The sequence below is a fragment of the Acipenser ruthenus genome, chromosome 5 (genome assembly GCF_902713425.1).
Source record: "Acipenser ruthenus chromosome 5, fAciRut3.2 maternal haplotype, whole genome shotgun sequence".
Lineage (NCBI taxonomy): Eukaryota > Metazoa > Chordata > Actinopteri > Acipenseriformes > Acipenseridae > Acipenser > Acipenser ruthenus.
This window is the reverse complement of record NC_081193.1, coordinates 76727796-76742145: the sequence shown is the minus strand read 5'-3', so window position 1 is coordinate 76742145 and position 14350 is coordinate 76727796. Positions and strand designations below refer to the sequence as shown.

The 14350-nt window shown below is 41.0% G+C and overlaps 1 protein-coding gene across 2 annotated transcripts in view; it reads left to right on the top strand.

The window, feature by feature from the left end:
- LOC117403116 (bifunctional glutamate/proline--tRNA ligase-like) overlaps positions 1–14350 on the top strand; it is a 48488-nt gene that overhangs the window by 28538 nt on the left and 5600 nt on the right. For both annotated transcript variants that reach the window (XM_034005121.3, XM_034005120.3), the window contains exons 18-29: positions 2381–2758; positions 4131–4331; positions 5523–5753; positions 7041–7283; positions 8576–8818; positions 10006–10263; positions 11102–11358; positions 11983–12034; positions 12478–12687; positions 13183–13255; positions 13454–13533; positions 14115–14216. In XM_034005121.3, the coding sequence (XP_033861012.3) occupies positions 2381–2758; positions 4131–4331; positions 5523–5753; positions 7041–7283; positions 8576–8818; positions 10006–10263; positions 11102–11358; positions 11983–12034; positions 12478–12687; positions 13183–13255; positions 13454–13533; positions 14115–14216 (2328 nt within the window). The remainder of the gene's footprint in view (positions 1–2380; positions 2759–4130; positions 4332–5522; positions 5754–7040; positions 7284–8575; positions 8819–10005; positions 10264–11101; positions 11359–11982; positions 12035–12477; positions 12688–13182; positions 13256–13453; positions 13534–14114; positions 14217–14350) is intronic.

Here is a 14350-nt window from a genome sequence, read left to right as displayed (position 1 = left end):
CTGTGTAGCACTGCGTGAATACCGTGTACAAATGCGACAACGTTTACCAGTTCTGGAAAAACATGGAAAAGAGATTCCCAACTCTTGCTGTAATTGCTGTCAGGTGCTTGACAGTACCAGTACATAGTGTTGACGCAGAAAGATAATTTTCTGTATGTAAAATGTACTTCGGAATGACCAGTGCTCCACAAAAGCATCAAACCTCTCAATGTACAACATATTATTATTATTATTATTATTATTATTATTATTATTTATTTTCTTAGCAGATGCCCTTATCCAGGGCGACTTACAATTGTTACAAGATATCACATTATTTTTACATATAATTACCCATGTTGTATCAAAATAATATCTAAACAAACCAAAATGTTAAATAACTGCAAACAGGAGACTAGTGCAGGAGATGCACACAAAGAGACTCTTTTTGAACTTCAAACGTTATTTTTTAAAGGTATGTAAAACCTACCATTTTTGTTTTCTGTCTTGTAAAAAAAACGCAGCAAATGTTATGTAAAACTAATATTTTTGTTTAGTATACGCTGTGAAGCTTATTGATTTACAGGATTAAAACTTGAACCTGATGTTGTGAAAACCATAATAAATAATAATAAAAAGTGATTAATTTTTCCTTTTTTCCTACTTGTGTAGATAGACTAATTTGATTTGTATGTAGGTATATTGTATTAAAAAAAAAAACAGAAAAAACCATAATAGAAATGTTCATCCCTGTGACATGACTCACCATTTCAGCCTTCCTTCGTGATTTTAAACACATTTACCGTGACTGCTCCGTGATCTTTAGTACAAATTTGTACAAAATCCTAGCCTTAGTCATGATATAATTATTTATACTTGAACCGTTGTGAATAGTATTAATGAGCAAGCCAATACCAGACAGAACATGAACAAGATTGCAGCCAATAAACAAAACAATTCCAGTCTGATTTTGAAAAAATGAAATTAAAAAAATGGTTAGGTTTGGGGACATTTTACCAAAGTAGACACTAAAACAGTAAAATCCACACTTTGCAATAAAAGACTGATCTACATGAACACCATAGGGACAATAATAACCACCTACGACACAAGCATGCATCCACCTACCTGCAGAGCCTCGAGCTGTGTTGACTGAGAGCATCCCTTGCACAAGCAGAACACGTACCGTTACAAAGTGCATGCCACAAAGGAGAGAATAATGAACCTAATGGTTGAAGTGATTGCCAAAGATATTGACTATAAGCACTGCTGAAGGACGGTTAAATAAAAGGAATGGTAGTTTTAACTTGTCTTTTTAGTTCATAGCATTTAATGATGTAACGTCAGCTCTGTACTGCATTATTTATGAGGGTTTGTGTAATAGAACGTGTACCAGGACTGGGAGGTATGTACCGGATTTAAAATTATATGTTGCTAAACGTAAAACATTTATTTATATTTTATAGTTGTCCAGTGAAGACTTCATTTATTGATTCATTATAATGACATTGCCTGTAATTGCTGTTTGGAAATTCTGCATTAATTGGGCTTTATGCACACTGTACTTGGATTACACTTCCTGTTAATAAGAGCTACCTAATGAAGCATTGTCAGATAGTACAGCGATTTATTATTATTTTTTTTTACATATTACTAAAATGTTGGTATTATGTACAGTAAGCTTTATTTTTAGCCAGTGGCACGTTGCTGTATTTCGTAATGGTATAGTAGTGTAATCATTAAATCATTTAGTAAATTTGTTGTATTTGATTATTAAAATATATGGAAATGCCCAACCCTAGACCACACGAGTGGCTATTTGTGTTTTTAGACGCATGCCCTGGTTTAACTCAAGGTGGCTTTTTTATTTAATTTTTACATTCCCTTCCCTTAAAAAAAAAAAAAAAAAAAATAATAATAATAATAATAATAATAATAATAATAATAATAAAAAAGAAAATAAGAAAAAATAATGTAATTGTATATAAAAAATAATGTGATATCTTGTAACAATTGTAAGTCGTCCTGGATAAGGACGTCAGCTAAGAAATAAATAATAATAATAATGTTTTATTCTGTTGCCCCCAATATTAATTATTTTCTCTATCTGTCTTGCTTTGAGCTTGTATGGAGAATCCTAAGTGAACAGCCTTTCTATTCCATTCAGATTCACTCTGACCACCTGGAGCTCAAAAGCAAAAACTCTCACTCACACACTCACTGACTCACTCACTCACTGTGGATAACCACTTTGACATCTTGTTTACAAGTGGCAGTGACACAAGCACACATTACTATGAAGTCATACATTGCATCCAATATGAAATGCAGGAAATACAAATTAATAATCACCTAATTGTTTAGTCTCAGAGCTAAAGTGTAAGTGTTTGTTGGTGTGCAGGTGAAGGTACAGGCACAGTCTCCGAGCAACCCAGCCCCGTCCACACTGCCCCAAGCTGGTCAAGAGGACTCTGCAGCTCTGCTCAACCAAGTCACAGCGCAGGGGGAGGCAGTCCGAGATCTCAAGGCCAAGAAAGCCCCCAAAGAGGAGATCGACGCTGCCGTCAAGCAGCTTCTGGCTCTCAAGATGGAGTTCAAAATGAAGACTGGACTGGACTTCAAACCAGGCATGGCCCCTCCCAGCCCTGCCCTCACACAGACAGCCCCCGCTCCCACACAGACAGTCGCTGCCCCCAGCCCTGCCTCTTCCTGCCCCTACGAAATAGTGACTCAGCAGGGAGAGCTGGTCAGGAAGCTCAAGGCAGAGAAGTCACCCAAGGTAACTGCTGCTAATTTGTGTAGTGTTTAGGTTGTAAATATAATCTCTAATGGAATAGGAGATTGAGATAAAGTGAAAAATGAGTTGCAGGAATTTTAAAACTTGAGTTTCCAGACCATAGTTCTTTTCAGCAATGTTAGTTTATTATTGAACAGAGAACATTAGTTCAGATATTGTAGATCCCACCAATGTTTCCGGCAGATGGCTACCCTGTCACAAACATTAATCCCCTGTATCTTTCTGAATAAGGGATTTGGGGGAGCTCCCTAATAAAAGCTGAATCTCCAAAAAATAATTGTGTGAATATAGTAATTGTTACAGCTGTGTATAATGGTATTTAAAACAGGATTCTTTCATCCGACTTTTTACATATCCACCCTTACTCTGGTCCCACCACAGTCGGATATGCAACGGATTACTGTACTTCCTTTCTACTTAGTCTTTACTAATGCGTCTTGTGTAGGGTGTATATAAGAGATGACACTGCGAAGCGAAGCTCGAACTGTGCAGAATGAGTTCTGTTATCGTAAGACATCACAAAAACAAAGATTGTTCTCAGAACTACAATTAAACAAATAAAGTGGTGTTTATTTCCCAGATTGAGATGTTTGCTGTAGGAAAGGGATGACATATCATTGTAACTGTAATTTTGATTTATCATATGTTATTTATAAAATTCAGTAAAATTAACAACATTCACCCGACAACATATTTTTTAAGTACATTGGCAAGCTGTGGTGTTTCTCTTAGATAATTCACTACGGGGGGGGGGGGGGGGGGGTCAGCGGGAAATAGGGAAGTAAGTTCACCTGACCTACCGAATCAAAGTACAGTGCGTTTAAAAAAAGTAAGAAGGAGAATCTGCTTTACATGCCTGTTCTTACTACTTCCTGTATAAACATCCAGGCCAGGCTGCTTTGCTTCTGGCACAGTCTAATACAGTAGACAGTCAATATGAAAGGCAGCCATTTTTTAAATTGTACTGCATTACAAGTTCTGGATTGGATCGCTGTATTGTGAAAGACACAAGGAGCGATTGAGCATAAACTAGGTGAGAAGTGGAGGCTGTGTGGTCCAGTGGTTAAAGAAAAGGGCTTGTAACCAGGAGGTCCCCGGTTCAAATCCCACCTCTGCCACTGACTCATTGTGTGACCCTGAGCAAGTCACTTAACCTCCTTGTGCTCCGTCTTTCAGGTGAGACGTAGTTGTAAGTGACTCTGCAGCTGGTGCAGAGTTCACACACCCTAGTCTCTGTAAGTCGCCTTGGATAAAGGCGTCTGCTACATAAACAAATAATAATAATAATAATAAGTGCATGCCACGTTAAAGGGGATAGTGTGTGAAAGCTAAACTGCTCTCACCTCTTCTCCAGGACCAGATTGACACTGCCGTCAAGCAGCTGCTGGCTCTCAAGGTGGAGTTCAAACAGAAGACTGGGCTGGACTACAAACCAGGCATGGCCCCTCCCTCCTCAAGCACCGCCTCCTCCAACCCCGCATCTTCCTGCCCCTACGAGACAGTGGCTCAGCAGGGAGAGCTTGTCAGGAAGCTCAAGGCAGAGAAAGCACCCAAGGTAACTCGCTGATACAGTGTACTGGATTACTACTCCCATAATACAATGGGGTGCCACAGTCATGAGGTCAGTCACCAATTTATCTTGGGGATCATTGCAAACTGGTTTTAAACAAGCTTGTCTTCACATCGGGAAGGTGTATCTTCAATCTGGATTTGGTATCCACTAATAAAAAATAAATGAAAATACTAATTGTGACAGGGTAGCAGGGGCAGTGATGTCAGGCCAGCAACAGATACCACGCGCACAGGTACTCACGAACACAAAATAACCCCCACCTAAACAAATACTGTGCTGAGGCTTCCAGCACTCATAGCAATTGTTTTGTTTTTCCTTTTGCTTTCCTTCTCTCCCTTCTCACTCTTGTTCCTCCTCTCAAAAACCCCACCTGGAACAACACAAACTGCAGGCTTTTATACATGTGGCCATCTCTGGATCAACACTCAATGAATCAGTGCGGAGATGGTCACATTCTGCACAAGTTTTTGTATGATGGGGCTTTTAACCCCATCGATGCTGCCACACAATAACAAAACCAACACTTTGTATTTTAAACACAAAATACATTTTTTTAAAATAATAATCCACCTATACATTTAAATAAACATAAACAATACATTTTACAGCAGGGCTTCGCCCTGCCCCCTCAGGGCTTCCTTCTCCCTGCCACACTAATATCAGTTTTTATGTACATCTAGGAAGGAGAAACAATACCAAAGAGGTCTCTTTCCTCTCCTGTAACTAAACATGAACCATATCTCGCTCTCAAAGATTGTATACCGCTGCTTAAATACTGTTTGTGATGAGTGGTTGTAAAATTTTAGACAAGTATAAGATTTAAGTTTAAGATTAAACATTTATTCCCTTAAATGTAGTTTTACAGTCTTAGGGCTAAATTCTCAAACCTATTTCCATACATTTCATTAGCGCAATTTTTCAGAAAGGAGAAACACACCTCAAAACATCTCCAAACCCGAAAGAACAACTCAGACTTAATTTAGAGACTTTTAAGTACCCTTAAATTGTCTATTAGTTTTAGGAATTGCAATGTTGTTTTTGTTTTCATTCAGAAAAATTGCACTCATAGTAATGTGGAGTAATGCTTGAGTATCTATAGTCCTTAATCCCATTTGTCCCAATGTGTTATTCTCCCTTGAAAGACTGACACCCTCCTTCCCTTCACCTCTCCAGGACCAGATTGACGCTGCCGTCAAGCAGCTGCTGGCTCTCAAGGTGGAGTTCAAACAGAAGACTGGGCTGGACTACAAACCAGGCATGGCCCCTCCCAGCCCCGCTCCCACACAGACAGCCCCCACCTCCTCCAGCCCCGCCTCCTCCAGCCCTGCCTCTTCCTGCCCCTACGAGACAGTAGCTCAGCAGGGAGAGCTGGTCAGGAAGCTCAAGGCAGAGAAAGCACCCAAGGTAAGTGTACTGGATTACTACTCCCATAATAACAATGGGGTGCCACAGTCATGAGGTCAGAGTCACCTATTTACCTTGGGGATCATTGCAAACTGGTTTTAAACAAGCTTGTCTTCATGTCGGGAAGGTGTATCTTCAATCTGGATTTGGTATTCACTAATAAAAAATGCATTAAAATAGTACTATTAAGACGTCTGTATTTATGCATGTCTAGGAAAGATGAACAATACCAAAGACAAGACTCTTTCCTCTCCTATACTAAACATTAACCATATCTCGCTCTCATGCATGGGCCAGTGGTTATTCAGTTATACACGTTTCCCAATTTTCCACATGCCCCCCCCCCCCCCCCCCCATATCAAATTAGCGTGGATACTTGGTCTAACTACCAGGGGTGAAAGGACAGCCTCTGGAATTCCTTACCACCTTTGGTAAGACGAGCTGAGTCTGTCCCTATTTTTAAATCTTGTTTAAAGAAAGTGTCCCTCTTTGAAAAGGCATTTCTTAATACATTGCCATAAGGTTGTGAATTGATTTAAATAGCTGACTAACAACTACAATGTTTCTTGATCATTTTAAACTATTAGTTTTAAATTTTACTTTGCTCTACAAAAACTTGTGAAGAATTTGTCTTAAAAGGCGCTATATCAGTGTAATATTGTTGTACCTGAAACTAGAGGTGTGTGGAAGTATCTGTCTGTATGTCACATCTTGTATTTACGCCTGTGGTGCAGGATGTAGGTTACTGACATATTTGTTCTTAAAGGCGTCATTTTACAGAATCCACCTAATCTGAATTCAGGTACTGTGCGATGTCCTGTGTTGCCCAAGCAACTGTGATACTTGTTGATTTTCAGTAAGATATTTCAGGATGCGTTGTCAATTAGACAAACATTTTGGCTTGTGCATTTGCCATGGTTAACTCTGTTTCAGGAGGATAGAAGTATTCTGTACAGTATCTGGAAGATTGAATACTGCTACTTGAATACTGTGTGTGAAGAGTGAATGTAAAATGTGATATAAGTATAAGATTTAAACGTTTGTGCAAGAAGTTTAAACATGTACTCCCTTAAATGTAGATGTACGGTCTTAGGGCTGAATTCTCAAAGCTATTTCCATACATTCCATGAGTGCAATTTTTCAGAAAGGAGAAACACAACCCAAAAGGTCACCAAACCAGAAAAAACAACCCAGACTTTTAATTGAGTGACTTTTGAGTTGTTGCTAATTAGTGTGTTATCATTCTCCCTTGAAAGACTGACACCCTCCTTCCCTTCACCTCTCCAGGACCAGATTGATGCTGCTGTCAAGCAGCTGCTGGCTCTCAAGGTGGAGTTCAAACAGAAGACTGGGCTGGACTACAAACCAGGCATGGCCCCTCCCAGCCCCGCCCCCCCACAGACAGCCCCTGCCCCCAGCCCCGCCCCCTCCAGCCCCGCCTCCTCCAGCTCTGCCTCTTCCTGCCCCTACGAGACAGTGGCTCAGCAGGGAGAGCTGGTCAGGAAGCTCAAGGCAGAGAAAGCACCCAAGGTAACTCGCTGATACTGTGTACTGGATTACTACTCCCATAATACAATGGGGTGCCACAGTCATGAGGTCAGAGTCACCTATTTATCTTGGGGATCATTGCAAACTGGTTTTAAACAAGCTTGTCTTCATGTCGGGAAGGTGTATCTTCAATCTGGATTTGGTATTCACTAATAAAAAATGCATTAAAATAGTACTATTAAGACGTCTGTATTTATGTATGTCTAGGAAAGATGAACAATACCAAAGACAAGACTCTTTCCTCTCCTACACTAAACATTAACCATATCTCGCTCTCATGCATGGGCCAGTGGTTATTCAGTTATACACATTTCCCAATTTTCCACATGCCCCCCCCCCCCCATATCAAATTAGCGTGGATACTTGGTCTAACTACCAGGGGTGAAAGGACAGCCTCTGGAATTCCTTACCACCTTTGGTAAGACGAACTGAGTCTGTCCCTATTTTTATTTCTTGCTTAAAGAAAGTGTCCCTCTTTGAAAAGGCATTTCTTGGTACATTGCCATAAGGTTGTGAATTGATTTAAATAGCTGACTAACAACTACAATGTTTCTTGATCATTTTAAACTATTAGTTTTAAATTTTATTTTGCTTTACAAAAACTTGTGAGGACTTTGTCTTAAAAGGCGCTATATCAGTGTAATATTGTTGTACCTGAAACTAGAGGTGTGTGGAAGTATCTGTCTGTATGTCACATCTTGTATTTACGCCTGTGGTGCAGGATGTAGGTTACTGACATATTTGTTCTTAAAGGCGTCATTTTACAGAATCCACCTAATCTGAATTCAGGTACTGTGCGATGTCCTGTGTTGCCCAAGCAACTGTGATACTTGTTGATTTTCAGTAAGATATTTCAGGATGCGTTGTCAATTAGACAAACATTTTGGCTTGTGCATTTGCCATGGTTAACTCTGTTTCAGGAGGATAGAAGTATTCTGTACAGTATCTGGAAGATTGAATACTGCTACTTGAATACTGTGTGTGAAGAGTGAATGTAAAATGTGATATAAGTATAAGATTTAAACGTTTGTGCAAGAAGTTTAAACATGTACTCCCTTAAATGTAGATGTACGGTCTTAGGGCTGAATTCTCAAAGCTATTTCCATACATTCCATGAGTGCAATTTTTCAGAAAGGAGAAACACAACCCAAAAGGTCACCAAACCAGAAAAAACAACCCAGACTTTTAATTGAGTGACTTTTGAGTTGTTGCTTATTAGTGTGTTATCATTCTCCCTTGAAAGACTGACACCCTCCTTCCCTTCACCTCTCCAGGACCAGATTGACGCTGCTGTCAAGCAGCTGCTGGCTCTCAAGGTGGAGTTCAAACAGAAGACTGGGCTGGACTACAAACCAGGCATGGCCCCTCCCAGCCCCGCCCCCACACAAACAGCCCCTGCAACCAACCCTGCCTCCTCCAGCCCCGCCTCCTCCAGCCCTGCCTCTTCCTGTCCCTACGAGACAGTGGCTCAGCAGGGAGAGCTGGTCAGGAAGCTCAAGGCAGCAAAGGCACCCAAGGTAACTGCCACTGGGGAAAGGGGTTACATAGTCTGCTAGTACTTCCGACTTGCCTACTGCTATAAGCCAATGTGTCATTTATTGATATAGGAGATGTCATCTTGTACAGAATGGCGCAGTGTTGTAATCGAATCACAAAAATTGGGATTCGAGTCGAGTCACTCGAGTCGAGTCTTTGACATGCCAAGCTCAAGTCAAGTCACCTATCTAGCTCGAGTCATTTAGTTCTGACAGTTCGAGACAGTTTGATTTAATCGGATTCATTTTATAGGAGTAGCAATCTACAAGTATAAAGAAAAGAATATTTCAATCAAAAATACATAAATTGAGATGCACAATAATGTGGCCATACTTGCCTCACTGATGTTCACCATTAAAGGTCCACAGTTTCTGTCTTGTGTTTTGTCTTTCCATTTCAGTGAATTCCTTGGCCTATTTATAAGCAGATTTTGTTATTGACCATTCAGAGGCACTTTTACCTATGCTCAATTGGGTTGGATGTACAGTAATGGATACCACAAAACAAAAGAATGCATTGAACCATTTATTTATTTATTTTTTTCAGATACCGTAACCATATGAAAGGAAGTGTTGTGGCATTTAATTTGATATAGAGATCTTGCTTAAAAGATAGCAGTTACAAAGGAAAACAGTTAATAATGCAACTGAATCGAAATCAGAGTTTTAAAACAATTGCATACTCGCACATACGCTCCAGTTCAAGAACAATAAACTCAACCTAACTTGCTTAATATTACAGAAAGAAATGTATCTTTAGCGTCGTAACTTCTGTTAACTAATTTAAAGGTTATTAGCTTAAGCTTTTCTAGCAGTTTCAATTTATTTTTTTTACACTTGCAATTTTGTTGTGCAAAATATATTATGATTATCCGTCAAGTGGAGACTTTTGGTGCGGGAGTCGAGTTTTTTCTTGCAAGGACTCGAGTCAAGTCATTTGATGACAATGAGTTGAGTCAATTCACTGAAGTCATTACAACTCTGGTTTGACATCCAAGATAACTGTCACTGGAGACCCAGCACAGGGCTTATATAGAATATAGATTCTTAAATCATACAGAGAATCCCTGGGTAGGTTTTATATGCTTTAGAATTTCACTAAGGCCATCCAACATACAAACATCTTGTTTTATCAGTGGAGATAACTGTGTGTCCCCTTTGCGCTCCAGGACCAGATTGACGTTGCCGTCAAGCAGCTGCTGGTTATGAAGGCGGATTTCAAACAGAAGACTGGGCTGGACTACAAACCAGACATGGCTCCTCCCACACAGACACCTCCCACCCCCAGCCCCGCCCCCTCACAGACAGCCCCCGCCTCCGCCTCCAAAGGGAGTCCGGCCGACACCCCCGAAGCCCAGGCTCTCTTCAGCAAGATAGCTGAGCAAGGGGAGCAGGTCAGGAAGCTCAAGGCAGAGAAGTCACCGAAGGTAACTACAATGAGAGACAACAAGTGTTCGGTGGCTACCTCTGATCATGTTGAGAATGTATTTCTCGCACACTCTTTGCTGTGTCAGGGTCTGTCCTACAAAGAGTGTAAGAGAAAATACACACTGATTATAGACAGCCACCAAACACTTATAAATGTGTTAAGTAATTGCATTGAAATAAACAGACGAAAAGCTGATATTAATGTATTAAATCTGTTCATATTGAGATCTACACCCTCTGCAAAAGTGTAGTTGATGCTAATATATTCTTATTGTGGCGTGACCCATAGTGCTCTTGTGCAGTAGATGTTTGCGATGAACCCAAGGTAAGCTGGGAATCGGGTCACTTGATTTTTTGATTATTGTAGAGAGAACGAGATCTAAATTCTAAATTTAGTTGCATGATTAAGAATAAAGCTTTTGGGTTAGGTATCCGTGTAAAAGTTTACCAGGGTATTTTTGCAGTTTTCCAATACTTTTCCCATGGTTGTACTGTGCAATAACTATAGTTTACCCTGGTATGGAATGGATTACCTAGCCATGTTGATGCAAAGACCAAACTTGAGAATGGTTTGAGATCAATCGGCAACTTGAAACCGGAAGAGCGTTGATAAGCTGAATGGACTCGTCGTTCGATTTACGTTATGTTCTGTGAGTCTGTTTCTGATACTGCACACTTTGACACTTCGTTCTGTACAGCAGACTGCACACTGACACATCGCTCTGTACAGCAGACTGCACACTTTGACACATTGCTCTGTACAGCAGGGAGGTGGTTGGTGCAGCACATTGCTTGTTATGCATGGCTGTGTTTTGACCGTCTTCTCTTGTGTTCCAGGACCAGGTGGACGCTGCAGTGAAGTCCCTTCTCGACCTGAAGGCTCACTACAAGACTCTGAGCGGGGCCGAGTACAAGCCAGCCTCCGGGAGCGTCGGGGCGGACAAGAAGAGGAAAGAGAAGGAGAACCAGTCTGAGAAACAGAGCAAGAAGCAAGGCGGAGAGGCACGGCGAGGCAAGGAGCCGACGAGGGAGCAGGACAAGAGCGCAGGGTCTGGGGGAGCAGGGGAGGGACAGGGCCCTAAGAAACAGACACGGTGAGTCACTGCACAGCACAACGAGGAGGCTCAATAAACAACCCTGTGCCTCTAAAACACTTCTAACAAATACCACTACTGCATAGGCCAGTCAAGTGACCAACAAATAATGGCCTAAATAATGGCATACCCTTGAAGTCAGTGCAATTGGGACTTTAGAAATATGGCCTTAATTGCTGGGTTGGCTTTGTACCGAGGTGGCCTTTAAGAGAGGTTTAATGCATGTTTATATACATATAAGAGGAGGCTGAATGCCAAGTCGAATGTGGGGTTATATGTCCTTTAAATGAGAAAGAGAGAGAGAGATATGGCAAATCAATTTCCTTCTTGATTCATTATAAATATATATTTAACATTGCTCATTTTTTGCAGTAGTAGTAGTATTAGTAGGAATGTACTGCTATAATGCATCTGCAGAAATACAGGCTCTCACTACAGTCCTCTGTAGTTCAGTTATTGTGAATTTCATCTGATTGCATAAGGCATTGGTTGGCTTGGTTTCTTTAAGTTTTTTCCTTGTGCGCTGTCATCTTCACGTCCTCCCTCTGTAGAATAATAAACATGTCTTATTTTAAAATGAGCCTCCTCCTAACACGCCAGTGTTTGTTTGGTTTCTTCATGCAGGTTGGGTCTGGAGTTTAAGAAGGAGGAGAATTTGGCAGACTGGTACTCGCAGGTATGTTTGTTTCAAATACATTCTCCAGAAACTCCCCATTCGAGACGAGGAAACGGCTTGTGACACGTTCCAGTGTTGCTGTAAACATTCACACAATGTCTACCTTGGACTATCGGGTATATAATTCTAATAACATGTCCTTCACCATGGTAGATGCCATCCAAAAGCTAACAGGACTTTAGGATCTTGAAACTTGCTTTAAACCACAACATACATTTCAAGCATCCCAAGCGATCCAGACCAAAATATAGCCTTACATTTTTATTTTTTTCCTGCATACACAAACAAACGTTTCTAGGGTTTATAAGAGCGTGAATATCACCTGGAAATCATTTTGTGAAGTGCGTTCGGCTCGGGACCCCTTCCTGTCGCCTCAGTCAGTTACCCAGCCGGTAATGGCCACTGCGCCGGATCTTAATTCTGAAGTGTTTGCTGGTCTGCAGGTGATCACCAAGGCGGAGATGATTGAGTACTACGACGTGAGCGGCTGCTACGTGCTGCGGCCCTGGGCCTTCGCCATCTGGGAGGCCATCAAGAGCTTCATCGACACGGGGATTAAGAAGCTGGGCGTGGAGAACTGCTACTTCCCCATGTTCGTTTCTCAGGCCGCACTGGAGAAGGAGAAATCACACATCGCTGACTTCGCACCCGAGGTACAAGCACAGCGAGGTTTGGGGGTGGGTGGGGGTGTTTGAGAATTTGCTGTGTATCCATAAATTTTGATGCATTCTTTACATGATAAATCATATCGTACAGAGGTATGTGTTGTTTGTGTTATGATACAAGACCAAAAGCGCCACGTAGCTCATTTGTAGTTCATCAAATGGTTCTCGAATTAAGAATTAGTGTGTTTTATAATTGGTATAAAAAAAACATACTTTCCCTGTCATTTAATTTTCGTCTTTTTAACAAAATAGTCCATCATTAAATGTTTTACATGTTTACTGATACACATCGTACATCCATCTGCATATCATGATTTGTATTTTGCGAAGTCTACACATTTTTCAGGGATTGAAATAAGACTTCTATTGCATAGCAGTTTGATGCAATCCTGGTTTTACTATGAGTTTAAGAAGACACACCTGAGCTTGTTATCTATACACTGTGGCTAATCAAGCTTGTATTAATCCTTTCTGTCCATGTAGGTCGCCTGGGTAACTAGATCTGGAAAAACGGAGCTGGCGGAACCCATTGCTGTCCGTCCCACGAGTGAAACAGGTAAGAGAAATAGTGAGACTGCTGCTGGTTTCTGTTAATATTGCATATCTCAAACAATATAACATTAGGAAGGCAATTGAATAAAACAAGACCACTCCATCTGATTGCTAGTGCTGAAATGACAACCCCCCCCACCCCTGTTTACTGCTTTAATTATTTAGTTATGCCACTGTTCTAACTCCAGCTCTTGTTTTGCAGTGATGTACCCAGCCTATGCCAAGTGGGTGCAGTCCCACAGAGATCTACCAATCAAATTGAACCAGTGGTGTAACGTGGTGGTAGGTATCCACACACACCCCTTACTGATACTGATGAAGAAATAACATAAATAATAATAAGTAACACTAAATATGAATCCAACTCTTTAATAATAAATAATGATAATATAGTACAATGATTATATTGATGAAATTATAATGATGCTGTTGTCTTTCAATTTTGTCATCTTGTTGCGTTTTATAGCCCCTGTCGACTCTTATCTATCACAGACAATTCTGTTGTACAGTCCAGACACATAAGCCCCATGTCCATGCTTGTGTTTGAAAATGTCTAGTTGGGTTTGAACTCTTCTCCTGAGATCTCCCCTTTTTCTGTGATAGCCCCCTCCTTTGGGCATGAGTGGTAGTGGGCATCAGCACTAATGGGAAAGAAAAGAAGTGTCTGTAGTTATTGATACATTTAGCAGTAGACGTAAAAAATTAACGTTTTGTCTGTTTTTTGGTGAAAATAACTCATCAATGAATAAGCTTTATTGACATAACAAGATCGTTTTTGTCAGAGCAATTACAGTTAACACAAGTTAATGAGTTCTCTCCCTTCTCCTTCTCCTCTGCTCCCCTGTTCTTTCCTCTCTTTGCAGCGGTGGGAGTTCAAGCACCCCCAGCCGTTCCTGCGCACCCGGGAGTTCCTGTGGCAGGAGGGGCACACCGCCTTCGCCACAGAAGAGGAGGCTGCTGAGGAGGTGAGGATGACCAGGGTTGGACAGCGTGTATTCTTAATACACATTGGGCTGGATCCGGGTCGATTAAGTTACTGAAAATGTACTTGTTCCTAAAGTTTCATAAATTGGGCCCAGTATTTAACTCTTGCCTTCTG